This window comes from Arthrobotrys flagrans (assembly GCF_004000055.1).
Source record: "Arthrobotrys flagrans strain CBS H-5679 chromosome Unknown unitig_0, whole genome shotgun sequence".
NCBI classification, from domain to species: Eukaryota; Fungi; Ascomycota; class Orbiliomycetes; order Orbiliales; family Orbiliaceae; genus Arthrobotrys; species Arthrobotrys flagrans.
This window is the reverse complement of record NW_027137550.1, coordinates 6836385-6859745: the sequence shown is the minus strand read 5'-3', so window position 1 is coordinate 6859745 and position 23361 is coordinate 6836385. Positions and strand designations below refer to the sequence as shown.

Genomic DNA, 23361 nt, shown 5'->3' with positions numbered 1-23361 from the left:
ATGAAACCTCTTCGCTATCTCTTCGGTTTATCCTCACTACTACTAACCGGCTGCACCTTCTCGTACTCCTCCCTCAATTTCGCTGACATTTCAAAATCCAATGCTCGTTCCCGTTTCAGACGTTGACGTTCCTCATCGCGGACTACGCCCTGGTGCATCGCCTCGCGCTCGGTGACTTGTGTGTTATGGACGGCGACGACGATGAGACCCGTGATTGCGGTGACGAGACCGAGTGTTACTTTCGAGGCTCGCGACATGGTTTGTTAGGGGGGTTGTAGAAAGAAGAAATGTGTAGTTTTCTCGAACAAAAATTTCGAAGATTTTGTTTTTTTATAAGTTTCTGGGCATATCTTCAAAATCCAAAGCCATATTAGTGATACTGTTCTTATATAGAGAAGACGGAGAAGACAATGGCATACTATAAACTCATCTCCGCTACCTGGGGTTCGAAGCTAGGAATATATATGTCCTCGGGTGTCGTTCAAGAGAAATTTCGCGGCGAGAAGCAAGGATCAAACGTTTTTGGTCGGGATTGCTTAGCGTGGGGACTCTGCCGCATGACGACGAGGGGCAGCTGGACTTGTACCCGTCAAACCATTCTCCAGAGCTTCCCTCGCTTTCCCACCCCCAAAAGATCCCGAAACCGCCGGGCGATTACCACGTCAACCTAAACCTCGACCTCCCTCGCAAGCAAAGATGGTAGGATAACAGCCCTCATTCTGAATCCCACCGATTGAACGGAACGGAATAGCTAATGACGGTTGATAATAAATCCATAGTCGGCGCAAAACTCCCAGGGCAAGTCTTGAACGGTCCACATATGATGACGTCGACAAAGGGTTCGGATTTAGTTTCTAACGGTGGTGTGTTTTAATCGGTATTAAATAGGGATCCAAACCCTCCTGAATGCTGAACAGGAGGCTCAGAAGATCGTGCAGAAGGGTGAGTTGGCCTTTGATATCCTAGATTACATGGGAAAGTGTGCTGATATATCATCAACTTTGTGACGGATAGCTCGAGCTTGTACGTATACTTTTTTTGGACCGGGATACCTCCGAATTATCTACTCTAGTTACCGTTCCTAACACCATGCCTGGCGTTTCCATAGACCGAGTCCAACGCGTCAAGGATGCCCGCGCGGAAGCTCAGAAGGAAATAGAAGAATACCGCCAAAAGAAGGAAGAAGAATTTAAAAAGTTTGAGGCGGAGGTATAAACCCCCCCAGTTTCCGTTTCGATAAAAAAAAGTACAAAATCCAAAATCCTAATCCCCAAATTTCTTAAAACTCAGCACTCCGGAATAAACGCCCAAGCCGAAAAGGACGCGGAGAAAGAAATCGAAGGCAAGCTGAAAGAAATCGACGAGGCAGGAAAGAAGAACAGAGCACAGGTTATAGAAGATTTGATCAAGGCGGTTACAACGGTGGACCCCAAACCACATATCAACAGCAAGCACAAATAAACGAGGGTAGTGGGCCTTGATTTTCAAGATATATCTATCTAGACCGGGGTACAGTTCCTCTCGGGTTAGACTTAAGTTAGGGGGCTTTTCTTTTTTATGACTTTGCTATCTGTTTTAGCGGAATGCATTCTATCCATTTTCTTTCTTCTAAAGGATTTTACCGACTGTCGATACCTAGGTATGTTCTACACATGAAATTTAGCACAGCTAGCTAAGCATGAACGAATATATTAAAGGGGTCTATGAAAGGTCTAAATATATACATCGAAAAAGTGGTGATCGTTGATAGATATGTTGTAACTTATCTACTCATAATAGGCATGTATCATTTGCCATCTACATCTAACAGGATATTCGGATTTAAGTCGTCTTCGCATCAGCAGCCTTGATGGAATCGATTTCAACAGGCTCCGACAAGCCAGTCTTTGTAATCGACTCCGACTGAGTAGGCTCAACACTTTCACCCGCCTCCGAGGTGGAAGGCTTCTCCTCGCCAGAGCCGGAGCTAGAGTCGGGGAGGGCATCTTCTGGCTTAACCCGGTCCGAAGGCTTTACATAACTCCATGGCAAGTCGTCCGTCGTAATCTTTCCACCCGTATACCAGACCTACGATAGATAATTAGCACCCCGCACCCCAATACTACGGAGAACAAAGAGATAATTCGAAAAGACCACTCACCGTCACAAACGACGTCAAGAGACATAAAACCCCAAACAGCAGCACCATGTCATTCCACCCGATGGCCTTATTCAAAAACCCACCTAACAACGGCCCTACCACGGACCCAAGCGACCATGCGATGTTGAATAATGCATAAGCCTGTGCAAACGCTCCTTTATCCCCAAAGATGCCCGGCGACTCCTTCTCAAACTCCACGACACTGATACTAATCTCGCTCATAGCACCGGGCATCGACGCCGAGATAACCAATCCGATGCAGAAGAGAAGAACACAGAGTAAAGCTATATGTCCGGCTTCTGGTCTTTGTGGCAGACGGAGAAGAATGAAGAGCGGGAGACAGACGAAGAATGCGGTAACGACGAGCCATCGTGGGCCGTATTTGTCTGATATTTTGCCGGCCAACGGGGCCACCAGCGTTGGAATAATGATCGCAAGGAAGATCAAACCAGCAGCGGTGGAATTAAAGTGGAAGACGTATTTTACCCGAAGAGGTAGAACTGCGTCGAAAGCCGTGAAGATGGAACCAAGCATAACGGTGATGAAAAGAGAATTAAGGGTGCGAGGCGACTTGAGCAAGAGAATAACAGCAGGAACACGAGACTCCTTGCGAAGCACGGTGTTGGCATCTCGACTGTTCAACATCGCATCGCGGATGTTTTCTGCTGGCTTAGCCCTTGTAGCTTCGGATCTCTGGTCTTCGAGGTTGGCGCCATCCGCACCTGACACTGCAGGTTCAGATATCCACTGCTTCGCGGCGGCTTTCTCAATAACCAGCAGTCGCATGATGACATCGAATCCAATCTACATGGATCGATCAGTTATAATGCAAGATCCAAACTGCGAGCCACTTCGAAAAGGAACATACCACACAGAATGCCAGAATAAAGACCGCAGTATATCCGGCCTTGTCATAAATAATACCACCCAGCAGCGGCCCCAAACTGGATCCCGCAGTCATGCCAATAGATACAAAGCCCAAGGATTGGGCTTGCTCCTTAGCGGGAACCGTATCAATTACGAGCGCAAGACCGACGACCCAAATGCATCCTCCCGACATGCCCCTGTTTGGATTAAATGCATCAATATAACCATTTTATATTATGATGTATTGCTATAGATAAGAGGGGCACATACTGAATCAATCGAGCTACGACTAGGACCGGGATACTGTTCCCGACGAGGAACATAGCCGTCGAGGCAGCGAGGAGTATCAAGCCCCATAACTAAGATTTTCGCTTTTTCAGCACAAATCTCCGAAATGCTGAATATATAGTCTCAAAAAGAGGAGACATAAGTACTTACGAATGGCGACCTACGATACTTTGTATGATCTATCATTCAAAGTTAATGCTCAGCATCTATATCTACTAACGAACTGTATCTCTGTGCGTTGGTCACATCGGATATCGTCACCAACCTGCGATATACCCAAAGATGGCTGTTTACAATTAAACCGATTAGCCTCAATCGAATTTTGAATTATAATACGACGGTATTCCTGGAAATTCGAAAGTGATATGGATACTCACGAGAAGCAACTAGCAATCCAGCGCCATAAACCGCCAACATGATCGAAATCCATCCTTGTACCGAATCTTCTGTCACCTTCGCCCGTGAAACTAGCGCGAACGGTCTGACATTAAAAACCGCATCGGTTAGCCTCACATCCCATAAAAAGGTTCATTGGGACAGTGTACAGAAGACCCCCAAAATAAATCGAGAATCTTTCTAAAAGGAATTAAAGTTGAAGAAGATAAATTCAGGGTCCAAGGCAACACTAACAGCACTGGCACAACAATTGAGTATAGAAGAAGGTCAACGAAGATACCGAAAGCGACTGTCGCGATTATAAACTCCTTGCTCGACCGCCAGCCCAGCCACATCGGCTGACTCGTGGTAAAAAAGCCTACGATCCGAGACGCTGGCATGTTGATTTAATACCGACTAGTAACGAAAGGGGGGTATGTATAAAAAACAGCCTTCTGGGTGAAGTATGGTAGGGATATTTTGTTTATAAAAATCCCGAATCCATGATCAAAGGATTGGAAATTTTGGCCGGGAAACTGTGAAAATTTATATATTTTCGTTCTTACGGAAGGAACGAGAAGGAAAAAAAACGGAATTACATATAGGAGAAGGAAAAAAAGAAAAAGAGAAAAAAGCTAAAGAGGCTCTCAAAGCTTGTGAAGCTTGATGTTCTTTTTGGAGGAGGATTTCCGAGTCATTCACACTCGGGTGGGTGCGAGGGTAGCCACGACCCAATGCAGGGATTGCATTAGAGTTTTTGTGTTCGCGCTAGTTTCTGGGCGTTAACTTGCCGGGTCCGCGGGTTACACGCGAAATTCTTCGATGCCGAATTATTAATTGTTTATTAGTAATAACTCTTAAGTACTTCAAGACTTCATGGCTGCATGGATCCGCTTCTTGATTCCCAAGTTTAGTCTCGTAGCCTTTTCCGTTGATAGAAAATCGATTTTCACGCATGAAATGGACATATATAGAGGTTGTTATAGCGGATTTATTATAACTCGAAAGCCTCTCTCGTCGACGTCGTATATAAGGATAAAATTTAAACTGGGTACCTGTGATGGCATGTTTCCTCCGCTACACCAGCAAAAACACCTACACACCTACTTAAGCTCAAGCACTCACCTGGTAAAACCATGAGCGCAAGAAGCTGTAGCACTCTAGTTGACTCGGAATCTCCGGTTTTCAGGGTTTCCGCGACGACTATGCGTACCATCGACGCTGTCCGGTCTCGAAAGGCTGTCTCGGAGGTAAGCTTATCAGATTACCTAATTAGACAGGTTTTAATATCAACATAATGCTGATTATCGATAATAATAATGCATTGTCTCGTAGACCAGACTCACTGAGCACATGTGTTGGCACACTGTGATGCCTAATTGATGTCAAAAGGCCACGAACAGCCGATCGTCTCGTTCGAAAAAGCGAAACCCCGCCTCTGCAGAATCCAAACGATTTTAAAAATCATTCCCACTTTTACGTTCCTTATTCCCATTAGTTGTACAGTTGGTATTAAGCAATTTTCTAAAAATTCTAAAGAATGGCAGGTTTTTCGATGATTTACTGTTGCGTGGGGTGCAGGCATCAGGGAATTCGTTGCATCCCATACCATACATCTAGACATCCAACCTCATCAGCATCCATGCAAGCTGAGCAAAGGTTCATTAATTCGTAACATCGTATCACACTGCAATGCAAAATGGTGGAACGTAAGCAACCTGCATAATCGCCATAAAAACGACCACCCTCGGATCCGGCCCGCCGCTCAGTGACACCTTCTTCATCGGGGTTTTATAGCCTCAGAAACGGGCCCGAATTCTCGCCCTGTAGTAGCTGCCACTCCCTTCCACCTTCTGGAACCTGGATAATTCTAACCCCCCTGTCGCTTGCAAACCTGATGAGATCACTAGAGACCCTGTCGACGCCGTTCATGATGACTTCCTTGAGGCTTTCGCGGCTCTTGCCGTTCGATATCAGCTGGTATACCCCAGATCCGTTGACGGAAGTTGATGAGAAGTTCAGCTTCTTCAGGCAAGGTAAATCGTACAACGCCTGCACGGACCTATTGGTGTATTCGTAATCTCCTTCGACGGAGAGTTCTTCGAGTCCTTCCAGTGATTTACTCCCCAAATAGTTCTCGAGCACATCTTCGAATCTAATGTTATTCGCCCAGCCGATTCGGAGATGGGTTAATTGATTTTCGAATGGCGGAACGAGGTCAAGCAAAATCTCTTTTGGCAAATTCGACCTGGTCACGTTGAGCATCTTCAAGCTTGGCAGCGTCTCTTGGTTTTCAGCTGTATTTTGGCCCGCAAATTTCGTACCTGCGACATCTAGGACTTTGAGTGATGACGGATAGCGTATGTCCCTTGCCATGATGTTCGAATTCCGGCAGACGAATGTCTCCAACTTCTCTATGGCCGTCATGTCTAGCTTTTCCCCGTTGAATTGTATCTTGTTCAGTTGAAGTTCTTGCAAATTCGGCAGAAATGCCACTAGGCTCCCCTACACCGTCCAAAAGTATGAGCATACGATTCCTCTACCAAGACGTAAGATCCATCCGAATAGTCCCAAGAAACAGAACCTACCAAATCTACCACTCTCTTCACCGATGCAGACTCCAGATCCGCAAAGTTCACCAATAACCTCTTCAAAAACGTGCACGGTTCCTTCTTTCCAAAGCTCAACCCCTGCGCCCTCTTGGTAGGCCCTAAATTCAAACATTCTAGATGTTCCAACGGTACCTCGGGGTGAATGATCCCTTCTAGCGTCGTAAACGGAATTTGGCAATGCAATATCAAAGTCTTCAAACTCCTCGTTAATTGCATCGCCCTCGTTAACGTACTTCCCATAAGTCCATCCATGACCTTCATATACTCTAAATCCTTACAAATGCTAACCATATCTATCAATGTCGTATCGGCGTAGTTGTGTATTCGATTCAAAATCGCTTTTGTAAGTGTATACTTCGACTTGTTGATACAACTTTTAAGCGCAGTTTTGCTGATAGGTTTCCGTGCACGGGAGAAATCAAGCGTGGTCCAGAATCGAGCATTACTCGATATTACTCTTTGCCAGGTCTTCGAGACTCTTTGCATTGCGACAATATTTTGGAAAGGAAGATGACCGAGAACCATTTCTAGAAGTTCAAGCGGAAGAACGTGCATCGGGTCGTAGACCTTCTTAGCAGCAGCTTTGATGGCCCTATTCTGTTTTTCGTTCGCCTTTTCGAGGATTTCCTTCAGACGGGGGAGCTGTGGATCGGATGGTTCGGCGTGCTTGATCCCAAGTTTGTAGATTTCGATAGCAAGGTCCGCTTTGTCAAGACGGTGGAGCACTTTTCCGGCCCGAAGGTAACCCTGTGTTTCGCCGGTATTCCTTAGTCTCCATTCGATCGTAGCCGACTGCCTTACGGCATACTACCATGTACCTTCGGATTTGTCTTCTCATGTCCCATCATGGTCTTTGCATCTTTCAGTGCCAGCTTCAGTTTCTCGGTCTTATCGTACAGCGCTGCTCGTGTATCCAAGAGTCCCATAAGTATCGGCGGGTGCATGTTGATAGCCTATAACGGACGGATTATTAGACTTCGTAGCTATGATGTCACTCAGTTTAGAATTATAACATACCTCCGTCAATTTCTCAATCGCAGCATTGTAGTTGCCCTTTCGGATAGCTACCGTTGCTTCCGCCTGCAGCTTTTCAGCAGCGGCGAGCTGGACGTTTGAAGATTCGAATCGCATGGGCAAAGGACAGGTTTGGTATCTTGTTTCAAAGGCGTTTATGGCTTAGGCGGCTTGGTGATATGATCCTGGATTCGGGATTCCTGTTTGACGTTGAGACTGGAAGCAGAAGGAGAGGGATGTGCTCCGTGTTTGTGTTTAGTTGAGGTCAGCAAGACGTGACGGATGGGCATCTTTCTCGCGCGATTGTTTCAAAATACCACAACTGCCACCAGCTCTTGGCAGCATAGAACTCCAACTTTTTGAATCTTCAATTATCTTCGATGCGGCTACCGTTTTGGACAGCTACGATGGCAGAAATCTCATATTTCTCTTGTATTTGACATTCGAACCATTTTCTTTCGTATGATAACAAACTTCTAGAGAAGATACATCCATAGGTAGAAATCGCTTGACCAATTGGACTGTTTCAGGATTAAAAAACGGTTTCGCTAGACCGCAACAACTGTAGTAAGTCTTCTAACTACCTATAACAATACCTATTTATACAGTTTTTAGAGATGTGTAGAGATGCATATAGCTTATTAAAACATCTTACTGGACTTGTAAATCAAATGTTTGATGGGTTTATGGTAATTGTTATCGCGACGCTTACGTAGAACGGTCTCTACTACTGAGGGTATACGGTCTCTCTCCTGGGTATATGAACTGACGGTTCAATTGTCTATGTAGAGGTCTCTCTATGAGGAAAAGTATATTGTAGAGGAGTCTTAGGCCTTGGCACACCCCACCTATAGGAGTGCATGACCACTGATACTGTCTCCGGTAATGGCTGCTCTAGCACAGCAACAACAATTATAGAACTGACGTTAAAAAGCTATGTTTTCCGCAGTTTTGATCCTTAATGCGGTACAGGCGGCTGGAGGATAAAATTACGTGATGGGCTGGCCGTAAACTACTCGTCGTGTATCCCACTAAACTATAGCCATTTCAGACAGGCTATTTTTATGCTGTGTTTGGATATTTCCCAACATTTTGTGTTTGAATGTGTTAGTCTCAAGATAAAGGAGATTTTTGGATCTAAATAGTTAAACTAGCTGCAAGTGTCTGTGTAACTAAATATCCAATGTAAAATCTTTGCCGCCAGTACCAGAGATGGCGTCTTACACCGCACATTCACCCAACTGCGTCGAACGAATATAAACACTACAAAACCATCTCCAGTTTTCATAAAACATTTCCTCAAGAAGTGAAATCTTTCTAATATGGATAATTTTTGTCAACCAGCAGTGGAGAACTGTTCTACCACACATCCGCGATTTCTAAGCCGGGCATACAAGACCAAATGCAACACCAAAAAATATTAACACAAAATCAACAAAAACACTAAACCCATGCAGACCCATAAATTCGTAAACGTGATAAGCGACTAATAGACATCAAGAAGAGGTCTTTGAGGCTACTCTAGAGGATACAAAGTCAGAAGTCGAAAGGATGTGGCTTTATTGCTACTCGTGAATATCGATGTGATGATCTCAACCGGAATAACTTCCAGACATGAATACTTCTACGTCCCGGAGCAGGGGAAGTTGTTAACAGAAGCCACTTGCAGATTTTTGAAATTTTAGTCGAGTTCCCAATATTTTGGATGCATTGCGAGACTCCAGGCTACATAGAGTGGTATCTTATCTGGTATCCGAGATTCCGAGACTGAATTCAGAAACGCCTAGAAAAAGCGGCTGGATGTGGCCCCACGTAATGATAAGCTAAAGTTGCCCGCTGTTGCATGTATCAAGGCCCTATTTAACTCTTCCGGCTTTGGTTATATCTACGAGATCGAGATGTGTCGTTCTTGAGTCTTATATGAAGCAAAAATTGAATTGAATCCAATTAAAAGGTTATCCGCATGTATAAAGCATATGTTCGGGTTTTTGCCCGACTGTTTACAGGAGGGTGAAGTTTTATCCCCCGCAAGGAACCTGCTCGTGGTGGAAATGCAACGGTGTCAATACCGTTGTATTCTAGTTATACCGCAGACAGAATATGTAGGAAGTGGCTGTCCACGATGCACCGCTCGATAACGTGGAATTTGACGAGACGATGAAAATGGCCTTAGTAAAACTCCACTTCGGAGTGCATTTATGTGCTTTTCACCATACTCAAGTTGTACTCCTCACGGGTTGCTTAAAGAGGGTCCCGAATCAACACGGCTTGGCCGGTTCGAGACTGCGAGCGGAGTAGAAGAAATTGGGCTTGCTACGGTATCATTTTGTGATAACTTTTGCAAACTCTATTCTCTCCTTCTCGATGATTCGCTTAGTATCCCGAAGCCGTCTCCACATGGCTTTAAAGTCATCACCAATATGTCGATCTCTCCGGAGGGGTATATGCAGCGTGAGTTAATTTATAATTTATATTGGTGCAAAAACTCAGGTTGTGCCGCTCAAGTCGGACCTGATTAGTCCGGAAGTCGATACGCTAATGTAGATGGTGATTATGCGAATTCCGTTCACAAAGTGGAGCACTTCGTAGATTCGCATACACTTGAACGTGCGAGAATATGGCGCCTCCGGCTAACTCTCGTTTGATTCCGCCCGGCGGCGGCGAGCTAGCCAACCGAAGTATAGGCAGCGAAATTTGATTTGCTTCTTGTGGGACTGGCGATCCGGTTCGCGGGTAGTCCCGTGCCGATGGAAGTCTATATATACCCTGGTTTCTAGCTCGAACGAATCATTCATCCAAACGCCAAACTCAAAGCTCCCAGACAACGGTATTGGCATAGGATAAGTTTTTGACAATATGTTGTCCTACGCATTGATTTTGCTATGCCCCAACTTGGTCCTCCAAGCCCAAGCATGGATACTTCAGTTTACCAATCCAACGGCTTGTGTAAGTTCTCTCTAGCCAGCCACTTTGGACATAACTGCTTTTGTGACTGACAGGTTTGCTAATGTAACACCTCATGGCATATCAGTGCTCCTTGCTGGACTCAAAATTCCCTGGACAGTCAAAAGTTTATTCCTCGTCGGCGCCAGAGTACGAAGAGCTGACCTTCTATTGGAGTACGTATTTGAAGTGACCCGCTTGCATATATTCTGGCCTTTACTAACGTCTTTACGTTTAAACTAGCCCCGACAGCGCAGCAGCTTCCTAGATGTGTCTTCACCCCTTATAATACACAAGATGTGTCTACAGCGGTGAAGTTATTCACCCGCAAGAATTGTCAATTCGCGATCCGAAGCGGCGGCCACAGTTATAATCCTGGCTGGGCAGGTATTGAGAATGGCGTTCTGATATCACTGGGTTACCTGAACCAAACTACCTATGATCCTCAGACAAAACTTGCAACTGTCGGAGGAGGCAGCCGCTGGACCGACGTCTATGGGGCTCTTCTGCCGTACAATGTCACCGTTCTGGGCGGTAGAAATTCCGACCTCGGAGTCGGCGGGTACCTCACCGGCGGCGGTATTAGCTTTTACGCCAATGAAAAGGGTTGGGCGGCTGATAATATTGGGAGCGTCGAAATAGTTCTTGCCGACGGAAAGATCATTAACGCAAGCAGGCAACGACACTCTGATCTATTCCGCTCTCTTAAGGGGGGCTCGAATAACTTTGGGGTTATTACGAAATTCAGATTGGAGACTGTTGATGCTACTGGGCTTTTTAACGGGTGGTATATGCGCTATCCATTTGCGTCTACTGACGCCTACTTGGCTGCTGCGAATAGCTATTGTAACGGTGGATCGGATGCGGACACCAAAAGTCATATAATCTTCTCCGCTTCTATCGTGGGAACGGATGAGATGACAAATGTCGCCCTTATGTCATACAACGGTGCTCTGGATCCTACAAATCCTCCGAGCGTTCTAGGTTCATTTTTCGATGGCACCGTCCCTGATCCTACTTTTCAATGGCTCGCGCCGAATGGGACCATTAAGTCTGCGACGGATGGATTGAGGGACGCTCAGGGTTCCGGGAACCGGTATACCATGACGACCGTCTCGGTTCATGTCGAACTCGAATTATTAAAAACACTAAGACAGGCTTGGCTAAATATGACCACTACAGATCTTAGGGTAACTCCTGGATTTCTCGTGCAATTCGCATTCCAACCAATCGGGCAGACGTGGATCGCGGCTAGCGAAGCGAAGGGCGGGAACTCCATGGGGATCACTTCTCCACTGGCTGTCATGTGGATTCAGCTACGCTGGGATCTGGCCAGCGATGATGCTGCGATGTTGGATTATTCGAGGAGGTTGATAAGCCGGTTCGAGAAAATCGCTAAAGATGCCGGAAAGCTGGCGAGATTTAGGTACTTGAACTATGGTGACCGCTTCCACGATATCATTCCACACTATGGGATACAGAGTGTGCGGAGGCTGCAGCGTAGCAAGAGAATTTATGACCCAACTAACGTCTTTGGAAGGTTGGTACCGGGCGGGTTTAAGATCCCGGGATATTAATCGGTTTCCAGGCAGTAATTGGTAGTCCTGGTCGATGAACTTGTATTAAAGAAGATGTACGATTAATATTTTCCCCACAAGAGAAATACCCTATCACGATAATTTACCCAATGTATATCACCGAGCTCTGATGAAGCGGTGGAGACTATTTTCGCGCTTGTAGGACGTGTATCGGTGGGACTGCACAGTGGGCCGTTTCGTCAGGTGGCTCTGAATTTGACCACCAACCGATCGCGTCCTCCAAAGCAGACTGGCAACAGAAACCGTTTATTGTGACGCCCTCCACTCACAATAAATAACCGTGGCTAAACTTAGCAGTTTGTCTATCCACTCTTTCCAATATTAATATAGAATAGTATCTTCTTTATACTAAGATATTGTGTTGGATTCTTTGTGTTGGAATCTGAACTGTAAAAAATTGCTGGTTTCGCGGCAGGATGCATTGTTCTATCGACTATTTATATTTAGGCAGACCAAGGTAAAATGAAATTGTATGTTCTGTCATATTACTTTATAAATTTACGTAGAGTAGTCTGATAAAAATGTCAAATTGCTGCAAACTGCCCCCACCCTTGCTAAAGGAAATGCAATGTGATGACGCTGTGCCGAAGCAAAAGGTTAACGTATTCCATAAGGAATAAGATACTAATTTGAGATGATTTTTTTTAGGTTACAGCTTCAAGTTGTTTAAGCTTTTCTAGAACCATTAGTGGTATAATCTTTAAACAACCTTCATGAAGTGACTCACTCTGGATTGTTGGTTATCATGGGTAGCAAACCTCTAACTTATATTACATCAAGCTTAATATTCGATTGGGAGTACGCAGCAGAAGGAACTTGGTTATATATTAAGGTTGGAGTGTTTAGACCAGCTGATAGTTTTCATCCACAGCCTTTTACCCAAATGGATAGCTTTGGCTTGGTTTATTCTTTTCTCAAAATTTCTAAGAGTTCTGCTTGTTTGTACTAAATAATAACTACACGTAGCTATACGATTAGTGTACATGAATTCTCGCACACACAGCCACAAGCGTTATTTCCTTTATATATAAAATTTAATGCGGTAATGGATTTCCCAACACCTTTTTAGTCTTATAGACACGGCTTCGAAGTCCCTTTCTCAGCAATTGGGTATTATTAATGAAAAAGGTTAGGTCGTGAGACTGGGTCATCGAGTGACAATGTTACTGGGAGTGCTCGCTCGAAAACCCACAACACATCGTGTTAAGTATATATAAGTATATGTTAATCTCGTACCCAGAGAAGGCCTGGTATAAGCATATATCGTATAGATGCTTCATGCACCCCGCGCTTAGTTTGTCATGATACCGTCTGATTTTAATAAAAATATACTGTGCGACAGATTTACGGGCTTGTGCTTACACATAGTATACAATTTAGACAGCCTCCCCTCCCCCTTTTTATATGCAGCCAAAACCCGTATACGCCCGTGTAGAAAAGCACCCTTTTGTAGAAAAACATCCCGTATAGAAAAGCGCCCTTTGTAGAAAAACATCTTTTGTAGAAAAGAGCCCTTTGTAGAAAGACACCCCGTGTAAAAAAAACAGCCACAACAACACAAAAAAAATAAAACCAAGGCTCCGTATACACCCTTAAGCCGGTCAAAGTTTACCATCAACCGCGTTGTTGATCAACTTTCAATGCCTCTAGCAATACCTTGATCTCCGACATCTCCTTCTGTGACGATGTCTTCAAGTCCGAAGCCTCCTGCTTTAGTTCCTTCGTAAACTTCCACATTTCCTCTTGGACCGTATCAATCTTCCCGTTCAAATACCAGAATGCTTGAGACGCAAGCTAGCATGAAGAAAAAAATCAGCGTTTGACTATCAGATACCTAAGCATTAAATTAATATAGGTTTACTAGAGCTACATCTCCAAAGAAAATATATTTGTCCTATTTAGAATAAAATAAGGATAAGTGTGTAAAAATTGAATTTGGAGAATCTGGAATTATTACCCATACATTCCAGTCACCCGACGAGGGTCCAGACGAGGCATTAGGGGAGGGGCCAGACGGGGGGCCGGAGGGGCCGGACGAGACGGCGCGGGAGAACGGTGGAGAGCGGCGCGGGAGGCGGCATGGGAGACGGCGAAGGGGGGGAGATCAAAGTGAATCGTGGAAAAAGCTTAAAAGTGTATGTTAGTTGGTTTCAATTACACGAAGTGAAGCCTGAAATTCGGCGCTCGGGACTTACTGAAGCCATGATGTTTTTATGTTGATGTTGTAAGGAAGTGAACATGTAGGCAGAGAAAGACCTGAGAGACTGAGAATAATAATATATATATAAATGACAAGGCAGAGATGCGATCTTAGAATAAGTAACAAAGGAAATTGGTTGGACAAAGGAAAGTTTTGTAGAAAGAACGTCAGTAACATGATTTATAGAACAAAAATGCAACAGAACACTGCGACCACCTATTTCCACCACAATGTTGGTGTGATGTAGATGAGATTGTTTTGGAAAGTTCAAGCAGCTACCTGAGCTCTTTTTTTATCTTTCTTTCTTTACAACGACATACTATTTACGGATTTATTTCTATTTATTTCCTGGTTTACATAATATCTAACCGCGTCTCTATCGAACCGGGTAGCCTGCAGCACAGATCAACAAAGATCAAAGAAAGGTATTACGGGACTACTTATATATACTCAAGTACTTGCATCCTCACAAACGCCCCGGAATGACCATTCTGGAAAGATGACTTTTTAAAAAAGGAGGTAGATGGGAAATACGGGAGAGAAAGGTGAACCGTCGTAGCGAAAGGCGTCACTCGTGGACATGAAATAACCACGATACTTCAAATGAAAGAACACCAGTTCTTGCGATTCAAAACTTGATAAAGGTTGGAAGATCATAAAATATAGAAACTCGGAAGATAGCTGCGTTTGATCAATAGATTGCAGGGGAGCTAGATGTACGTATGCAATATAAGACCCTTTCATACCGAAAAAGGATTACGACGGTTATACAGAAGAAGAGATAACGACACCTCCGTGACGGCATAAATGTACGGTGTGACCACTATGGAAGGAGAAGAAGAAGAACAGGTGAGAGGGGAAAAGAAGAAGCAATGGTGAAACGGGGTATGGAGAGAAAGGACAACCAAGAAAGACCGAACGTCCTCCCATGCATCGAAACAAGGAATGTTAAAAAATGAGGGTTAACGATATTAACAGGTTCAAACATCATATATCGGTAAAAAGAAAGAACACAGTGAACTCCGGGAGCAGGGAGAATAGAAGCCCATACATCAAACCATAAACACCATACGGTAAATTTTAAAGTCTCGAAGAATAGCAACATGCACCATTAAGGATGTTCGAAAAGGGAATGAAATGGGAGGAGAAGAAGAAGAAGGAGAAGAAGAAGCATTTACTGAGCATAGACACTCAAGAATGGGCGTCCGTCGGCTTCCATTCGATCAGCAACAGAGGCATCATTGGCGGCAGACATCTGGTTCAATTTGTCCACTCCAAGGATTTCAGCCGGAGGGACGATGTTATGGATGGCACCGGGCATTCCTGGCGCAGCTGCACCTTCAACGCCTTCGGGCTTCTCGGAATGGACGGGGTACGCATTGGGACTACATTATCATAAGGATTCCGCGGTTAGCTTTCCATGTCCAGACAGATACAAGGGAAGGGTGTTCCGGCTACGTGGGTTTTCGAGTTCAACGGTGTGGAGAGAGACATAGATATCCATCAAATCGCGCAGTTTGTCACAAAGCCCTCCATGTGGATCCAGTGGGGTTTAAGAAAAAGATACGGTTAAATCGTAAAAATAGAGATAGAGAGCGAAGAAGTTTCCATTCTGATATACCTTTTCATGTAACAGGTGGATATCTTTGATATATGCCAAGATTGGGAGAAAAGAAAGGGAGTTTTTTTTGGAAAAGGTTGGAGACAGAAAGATAGGACAAAAAAGGGAAAGGCAACAGAAATCCCGGAAAAACTAGCAAAGGGGCAAAATTGTAACAGAGGAAACAGTATCATAAGCACCCATAATTTTTGTAGAGCACCCCGTTTATAAAAAAAACGAATCAGACAAGAAGCGGTCGTCTTTGGTATAGAAACTGCATGCATCGATCGACCACCCAATCCAAGAGCCCGATAACGGAAAAGCAGAAAGCTTTTGGTCGCAGAGACAAAACAACAGAAAGAGACTCGAACCACCAGTGGATATTAGGAGTGTATCAGCAGCAGCGTCCTGTCTGCGGGTCCTCTTTCAAAGAAAGAACCGAGTTGTCCGTAGGAAACAGTAAGTGACTTTTGGGAACTTGTTCCCGGTTGCATCATAATCGAAGGATTTCATAATCGACCCGTAAAAGAGATGAAAGTGAATTTTTGTGGTGCCATAACATTTGAACTCCGTTGATTTTGCATAAAACAGTGCACAAGGAAAGGAGCAAAGCAACATCCACAGCGAAGAAAGAATAAAGTGAGGGGGGAAATATCGGAGAGGGGGGAAAGGGGAAAAATCCATCAGGGCATGAGGGAAGAAGGATAAAAGCGCGAAGTGAGTAACAAAGGAAACACGATAAAAGGAAAGGAAAGGAAAAGGAAAGAGAAAACACCGTGAACGCAGAAAACGAATTTGGAAACCCACGTAGCCTGTAGTTGGGATTTTTTGTTAACGAAACAAGACGGAGAGGGCGTTTACTTTAGCGGAGCGTACGGTCCGAATGGGTGCTGAGGAGCCATTCCCATGGATGGGTAGACGGGTGGTGGGGGAGCTGGGCGGTATGGAGTGCCGGCGGGTCCAGAGTTGTTTTGGCTGCGGCCCCAGGAGAGCCTGACACGAGAGTTGCCGATTGGGTATCCCTGCATTTGGTTGATGGCCATTTCCGCCGCATGTCGTTGGACGAACTGAACGAAGCCGCATCCCTTGCCTGGTGGAATCTTGACGTAGGTGATCTCGCCGAATCCCTGGAAGAATGAGCGGAGCTCATCCTCGGTGACATAGCCGGAAAGTCCACCGACGAAGACAGTAGTGTTGTTGGGATCTGTGAATTGGTTCATTGGCTGAGGAGCGCCGTAGTACCCCATGGTTGGGGCACCCATGGTGTACATTCCCATTTGGGGAGCCATACCTCCCATGCCCTGCTGCATCATGCCCTGATTTCCACCCTTGTTCTTCGGGGTTGCGGTAGAGATACGCATAGGTCGGTTTCCGCAATAGACGCCTTGCATCTCAGTGAGAGCGCGCTGCTGGTCCATCTCATCGGCGAATCGAACAAATCCGTAACCGCGGGACATGCCGCTGATAGGATCGGTCATAATCTTGGCAGACTTGCAAGATTGGAATCGGCCCTGGAAGAGAGAAACGAGAACGAACTCGTTAACCTCTGGGCCGAGATCGCCGACGAAAATTGAGTATTCAGGACCACGGTCATCTCTGCTTTATTTTCTGTTAGAATGTGTACGATCGGAGAGGGGAAGGGAAAGAAAAAGTTTGCGGTGTGGGGAGGGGAAAGTATACCTCCTGTCGGCGAGGCCGCCGCCGGAAGCCCAGTTGAGCTTGAATGGGCGGTTGCTGTTGGGAATCTGAGTACCGTTCAAAGCCAAAGCCTTAGCAGCGGCCTGCGGGCTGGTGAAATCAACGAAACAGTACCCGGCGCTACTATACAAAATTGGTTAGATCGTAGGTCGTCAATCGGATTTCCGTCGAAGTATATATGGTAGTCTCACCCGTTGAACTTGTCACGAATCATCTTGACATTGACTTGCTCACCGAGGCTGTACCAGACACTTCGGATGAAGTTCTCATCAATCCATGGCTCAAGTTCACCCATCCTATATACCGAAGAAAGAAAGGGAAAAAAAGTAGGTCCTAATTTAGCATCCGTTCCTGAATATAGAAAATGTTATAGATGTTGGCGACTATACGCACCAGAGGGTGGTCTTGGCGTCATTGCCGTTGGCACCGTTAGCGGACCCATTGCCGTTGAATGGAGCTGGGGACTGGCTTGGGGGCTGTCCGGGGTTGGTGGCTTGATTTTGGCCTTGCTGGTTGGTGCCTCCGGGAGAGGTGGAACCTCCTTGTTGTTCGTATCCTTGATATGGGAAAGACATGATGATAGCGACGGTTGCTGAAAGACTACTTTTCTACGAAAACGAAAAGAGTGGAAGAGTAAACCGTGTCGGAAAGTCCGTTTCTAAAACGTTGCAAGAGAGGATGACTAGATGTGAGAAAAAAAGAAAAAAAGAAGGAAAGAAAAAAGTAAAAGTGTTAGGATCCGCAGAGTTTTCCGAAAAAATTTCCATTGTGGGAGGAGGGCTAAAATCTTTTTTCTGTCATACCGGGAGAAGAGCAGGCGGACAGAACAAAGAATCAAGAAAGCAGAACAAAAATAGAAGGGAAAATAAAAACAGCGGGAGTCGACGGGACTTACAGTTTTTAATACTGGAAAACGGAAAGAGACGGGAATCCGAAGAACAGCAAGATAACTCCGTGGAAATGATGTCGAGAGAGAAGAAAGAATTCAATCCTAAGGACTCGACGCCAAGTTGCAGCAGAAACAACAAGAGACGGAAGGATGAACTTTTGTCTATTATCGGGGTTCCTACGACGAGACTGGACTGACGACGACGACGATGGCGGAAAAAAGCTGACGATGGTTAGAAACCGAAGAAGCCGATCGGAAGAAATACGTGCGAACAGAAATGCGACGAACGATAAACGACGAAGCAGGAAAGCAGAACGGGAAGCAAAGAAGGAGAAAAAAGGCTTGGATGGTTGACGGAGAGTCTATTAGAGTCGGTGGCGGGGAAGAAGGAAGAGGACGAAGGTGGGATGTGGGCGGGTGGGAATTTAAAGGTGGGCAAAGGTGCGCGGGTTTGTTTGGTGGGAAGCGATAAGCCCCCGGCGAACGGGTTTTAAGGGAAGAAGGGCATGGAAAGAAATAAGAAATAAAAAATAAAAAATAAAAATAAAAATAAAAATATTCTTTGAGGCACAAGAACCGTTTATTTGCAGCAGCCAGCATCGATGATATCCACCGCGTTCAGGCACACAGAACACCCGCAGAAGAAGGTGTTTCAAAGAATGCAAAGGCAACAAGAATAACACCAAGAAGGAATGAAGGTGGTAGCAGCAGACATGGGATACGATACGATGGGATGGGATGGAACAATACAGGATACGAGATGGGATGAGATGGGATGGTACGTACGATGACGGACACACAGCAACAGCGATGATGAGGAAGAAGAATGAGAACAAAAGGAAGATGTGGTGAGTGGTGAGTGATGGGTACTGACGGCGATGGGAGGGAACAGAGGAAGAAAGAAAAAAAAAAACTCGACAGCAACGATGGTGTTAGAAGGAAGGAAGGGAAGGAGAAGGCTCAACCAGCTCTTAACGTCGAACCGGACGAGGGGAATAGTTGGGAATAGTAGAATAGTGTATAAAGAGGTAAGTATGTAGTACGTACTATAGTAAGCAGTGCACCCCAGACGAAGAAGGAAGCAATAAAACTGGAAGTATTTATTCGAAAGGAAGAAAGGGAAGAAGACGAAGAAGAAGAAGGAGAAGGAGAATCAATTCGTGATACTACCGATTAAAAAAAAAAAGCAGCAGGACGTCGAAGCGAACTTGTCTTTCGTTCTTGGATATAGGTGTTTAAAACAGGTGAGAGGAAGAGGAAGAGGAAGAAAAGGAGGGAAGGAAGAGACGAGGATAAAAAAGGGAGCCCCGTCTTTCTCTCCAAGTCTGTCCGTCTGTCGTCAATTCGATTGTCGGTCTGCCTGTCTATCGACGGTGCTCTTCCTCAACCACACCTGAATTAAAAACTTAAGAAAAAAAAGAAAAAAAAGAAAAACTTCCCCTCTACCATTGCTGTGCACTGCGGTACGCACACCGCAGTATAGTCCGGTATGACATGGTAGGTATGGTATCCTAATTTAGTTTGAACAAGATCAGGTCAGTTTTTTGTTGTATATTCGACCCGATCTACGGGAAATCTACTGCGACTGCTTCGATAAACCGGTATCTCCCTCGTACCTCACATGTTTATCTCCCATTGCAGGCACACACACACCGCCAAGTACCTACTCATACCTATGGAACGATCCCAGCCTGGACATCGGCTTTCAATCATCCATTTTGTTCATTCATATACTAAAAGTAATGTAGTCCTATGCATCCTGCAACCTCACGCAGATGGCTCCAAAACTTCCCCTGTTATCTCCTCCGCCCTACCGGAAGGACCTGTTATTCTTGTCAATCCTTTCATGCTTCCAAACTCCCCCCTCTTCCACTTAACAATTCGCCTTTTCACTTTCGCGCCTTTCCAAGAAAAAAACTTATCGATAGGCGTCATAGCGGGGATGTATTTCTGGGAAATTAAGCCCTATGAGCACCCACCACAAAAAAAAAAAAAATTTTTTTCAAGTTTATTTTTTTATATATTTTTTTGCCGCTGACGAGCTCGACTTCACTAGCGTCCTTGCTAGTTTAATCGAGCCAAGCAAACTAAACGATTCCCTCTGTTAACTGACGGGCTGTGGGGCCTTCTCAAGGTGGGTGTGATGGCCTCGCAGATGCCTCAGGCCGTGGACCTCGACGTTTTGCTGCCGCGATGTAATTAACATCGGGATCTCTTGCGCGTGCAGCATGCCATGCCGGCCCCGTGGCCATCAATCACAATATCAAGCTTTTGATATTGAAACATGCCTAATGGGCAAAATGTTTTTTGAGCCTCTTTCTCACTTTCCGTGATAAACAAAATCCCTCGAATTATCACCCGCCTTCCGTGAAAAGGCCAGCGTGACGAAATGTTACTCCAGTTACTCGGGAAGGGAAAACGTGGGTATTTTTTTTCGCCCCCTTCAGGATTCGCATGAGGATGAGGTTCGAAAAAAAAAAAAAAAAAAAAACAACCCCACTGCAAAAACGCGAAACGCGAAGTAGTTTATATTTGATGACACTCGATCATATGTTGATGCCGAAAACAATACCCAACGAGGCAGAGGGGATGGGAGACAATCGGCGGCAGGAACGCAACAATGTTAGGATTGACCTTTTAGGACCGTGCCCACTTTACGAACAGGGAACAGGGCTGTCAGCAAATCCACCGTGTCGACCGCTCTCTACCCTGGCCTTGGACCATTACAGCCGATGACCAGAATAGTAAGCGGAGCTTTTATGGTTCCGCGACACTTCATATATGAAACTTAACCGGACAGCTGCGTTTTCATATACGAATCCGTGGAGAAACAGCGCATTCCCGAAATTTCAACTATAACGTGGGAATGCGTTCCTGAAGAGAAATCGCAACACGGAGTTCGTTATTAATATTAGAGGATCTGCCTGTTGGAATTCCTGAGAACGTCGATAATGTAATTTTGATTCTTTGCTAGTTCCATGATTAGTACTACACGAGTGCTCAATAACGAGAAGGTTGACGCCGAAAACTATCGATGAGTTCCTCGAGTAACACACCATATGCATTATAAGATCTGAGATGAGCGAGGGAGAATATTTCAAGGGAAAAAGCATCACGAAGTCTGAACGGATCCGACACTGCTTCGCGGCTCTCCACTAGTAGGCGGCAACTCTACAATGCCGCTTCGTAATTCTCTAGTCTTGGGATTCTCTATCGGAATTATGTCAGTACGCCGTCTCCGGCCGTCCTATAATCATTTACCTGACTGAAACTTACCAACGAGGTATTGAATACGACACAAATCTTGGTAAGGCACAAATTCGCGGTAGTATTCCCGCGCAGTTTTGTACGGAAACGCTCCAAAAGTGACATTAAACAACGAGGGTTGCTGAGGATCACCCTTATGAACGGTGTTGGTCAGAAGAAGCCTTCTTGTAGAGCGGTGAAAAGATGACTTTGATCTAGGGGTTTGTGTCTTCGCAGAGGAGGATGGAGTTGTCGGTTGTTGATTGGATGGATATTGTGCATTGTTGGTTGGAGAGGATGAAACCGGCGAGCTGTAGGCAACGGCTGACAGCATGAATGTCAGCATCCGAGTTTGAGATCGAGACGGTTCGAAATTAGCTTAGTTTTGGGTACTTACTCGAGATGTCGGAGGCGCTACTCCTTCGGGCGCGCCGGAAAGAGTACGGACCGCCTCTCCCTTTGGGGGTCTCCCCGACAGGGACCTACGAGGACGATCATTAGCGCATGACTTTACAATCTCTTCGTGGGTTGGTCATACCCCTACCGGCAACGTAGCTGGGGAAGACGCTATGGAGCCATCGGCACCGACATGGACGCGCTTCATCTTTTTACTCGGATAGATTGTCTCAACTTCCTCCGTAATATCGATAGAACTCTCGTTGACCGCTGCAGCTTTGGTAGCTTTAGCCTCTCTTTCTGCCTCTTTCCGATCTCTCTGACACTTTTCGTACGCCCGACGCACCACTCCCAACCTATAGACATCATTTTCCATCCACTTTCTCTTCCAAGCATACAACTTCGTCTTCGGATTAACCCCCCTATCCGGTTTGATCAAATTCTGATGTTCTTTTCTCCAAACGTACCCCGTAAAGCCCTTCCCACGCAAGGTACTGCTCTCGTACTTCCCGTGATAAGGACCCACCCTCACCATCTTCGACATAGCCCTCGAGGGGTCGTAGTGAAAGAACCCACCGATTCTCCCAACGGTGACCAGGATATTCAACGTAGACTCCCTCAATTCCTCAGCTGAATTCGCAGGAACAGTGAAGAATAGAGGGATTTCTCTGGCATCGCCACATCTTTGGCCCGCAAATTCGATCCCGGAGGGAAGACCGTTAGGTTTGATGCTTGCACGGTTGATATACCCGATATCAACGATTTGGCCGTTACACGACAGTTCGACACGGAGGTCCAGGAATTCGTCTTCGCCTTCGGGTGGGTCCATATCGTGGATTACTTGTTGGGACCAGACCATGAAGTGAACTTGCAATGGTTCGCCCGGTTTGGCGACGATCTTCGAGTATTCGGTGTGGATATGGTTGGAATCGTAAGCAGGTAGCATCAGGCCATCTGCCATGTATTCGTGCATTTCCGGTCTGATTTCTTCAGGAAGGGCGATCGCAGGGGCATCCCGAGGGTTCTGGCTTGGGTCCCCATTGTCGAATTCAGGGAGGGCCGGAAGGGGATAGGACGTGATGTAGGCTCGCAGACCATCTCCATGGAATTCTGGCATTTTCTTCTCTCTTTTTGGAAGGCTCCACCATAAAGGAGTGTGAGTTTCCAAGTCGGTAGACGATTAAAGAAGTTCCAGAGTGAATTACGGTGTCTTTCTTGATTGATGATGATCAGCAGAGCTATGTCGAGGCTCGTCGAGGGTAGGTCTGTCAAAGCAATCGAAAAGGATGATGTAGATTTGTATTGGTTAATTAACAAGAAGAAGAGAAGAGAAGAGTGGAAGAGTGGGATGACTGTATAATAGTTCACGATCAAGAATATTAGGAAGGTGACGATGTGGAGATGAAGACGACAATCGAAGCTTCACCTTAACGTCTCGACACACACCGCCATCATACCGGTGTTGTTTTTGTGGTAATCTCCCATCCCAAACAAC

General features: G+C 45.5%; 8 protein-coding genes across 10 annotated transcripts; 2 read left to right on the top strand and 6 right to left on the bottom strand.

The window, feature by feature from the left end:
* Positions 1 to 14: 14 nt before the first annotated feature.
* On the bottom strand, positions 15 to 257 carry DFL_005029 (uncharacterized protein; the record flags this gene model as incomplete). The annotated part of the gene is made up of 1 exon (XM_067634225.1): positions 15 to 257. One exon carries the CDS (start codon positions 255 to 257, stop codon positions 15 to 17), a length of 243 nt encoding a protein of 80 aa, XP_067492314.1.
* Positions 258 to 696: 439 nt separating this feature from the next.
* DFL_005028 (uncharacterized protein) lies at positions 697 to 1461 on the top strand (the record flags this gene model as incomplete). Its single annotated transcript, XM_067634224.1, has 6 exons — positions 697 to 699; positions 780 to 798; positions 889 to 942; positions 1015 to 1023; positions 1109 to 1209; positions 1291 to 1461. The coding sequence occupies 6 exons, from the start codon at positions 697 to 699 to the stop codon at positions 1459 to 1461; spliced, it is 357 nt and encodes a 118-aa protein (XP_067492313.1).
* A 360-nt stretch (positions 1462 to 1821) lies between these two features.
* DFL_005027 (uncharacterized protein) lies at positions 1822 to 4026 on the bottom strand (the record flags this gene model as incomplete). The annotated part of the gene is made up of 8 exons (XM_067634223.1): positions 1822 to 2067; positions 2141 to 2944; positions 3009 to 3204; positions 3278 to 3366; positions 3446 to 3474; positions 3561 to 3581; positions 3673 to 3776; positions 3926 to 4026. The coding sequence occupies 8 exons, from the start codon at positions 4024 to 4026 to the stop codon at positions 1822 to 1824; spliced, it is 1590 nt and encodes a 529-aa protein (XP_067492312.1).
* A 1435-nt stretch (positions 4027 to 5461) lies between these two features.
* Positions 5462 to 7413, bottom strand: DFL_005026 (uncharacterized protein; the record flags this gene model as incomplete). Its single annotated transcript, XM_067634222.1, has 4 exons — positions 5462 to 6175; positions 6259 to 7029; positions 7101 to 7235; positions 7300 to 7413. The coding sequence occupies 4 exons, from the start codon at positions 7411 to 7413 to the stop codon at positions 5462 to 5464; spliced, it is 1734 nt and encodes a 577-aa protein (XP_067492311.1).
* A 2739-nt stretch (positions 7414 to 10152) lies between these two features.
* DFL_005025 (uncharacterized protein) lies at positions 10153 to 11816 on the top strand (the record flags this gene model as incomplete). The annotated part of the gene is made up of 3 exons (XM_067634221.1): positions 10153 to 10242; positions 10328 to 10415; positions 10483 to 11816. 3 exons carry the CDS (start codon positions 10153 to 10155, stop codon positions 11814 to 11816), a joined length of 1512 nt encoding a protein of 503 aa, XP_067492310.1.
* A 1635-nt stretch (positions 11817 to 13451) lies between these two features.
* DFL_005024 (uncharacterized protein) lies at positions 13452 to 14041 on the bottom strand (the record flags this gene model as incomplete). The annotated part of the gene is made up of 3 exons (XM_067634220.1): positions 13452 to 13631; positions 13874 to 13963; positions 14033 to 14041. The coding sequence occupies 3 exons, from the start codon at positions 14039 to 14041 to the stop codon at positions 13452 to 13454; spliced, it is 279 nt and encodes a 92-aa protein (XP_067492309.1).
* A 1170-nt stretch (positions 14042 to 15211) lies between these two features.
* Positions 15212 to 17910, bottom strand: DFL_005023 (uncharacterized protein; the record flags this gene model as incomplete). 3 transcript variants are annotated; one of them, XM_067634219.1, is made up of 6 exons in its annotated part: positions 15212 to 15422; positions 16499 to 16841; positions 16929 to 17236; positions 17318 to 17458; positions 17527 to 17631; positions 17729 to 17910. In XM_067634219.1, 6 exons carry the CDS (start codon positions 17908 to 17910, stop codon positions 15212 to 15214), a joined length of 1290 nt encoding a protein of 429 aa, XP_067492308.1. The 3 variants fall into 3 exon arrangements, with proteins under 3 accessions (XP_067492308.1, XP_067492307.1, XP_067492306.1); XM_067634218.1 differs by having other exon boundaries at positions 16929 to 17233; XM_067634217.1 differs by having other exon boundaries at positions 16929 to 17233; positions 17318 to 17455.
* Positions 17911 to 21336: 3426 nt separating this feature from the next.
* DFL_005022 (uncharacterized protein) lies at positions 21337 to 22983 on the bottom strand (the record flags this gene model as incomplete). The annotated part of the gene is made up of 4 exons (XM_067634216.1): positions 21337 to 21434; positions 21501 to 21794; positions 21868 to 21952; positions 22009 to 22983. The coding sequence occupies 4 exons, from the start codon at positions 22981 to 22983 to the stop codon at positions 21337 to 21339; spliced, it is 1452 nt and encodes a 483-aa protein (XP_067492305.1).
* Between the last annotated feature and the right edge of the window lie 378 nt (positions 22984 to 23361).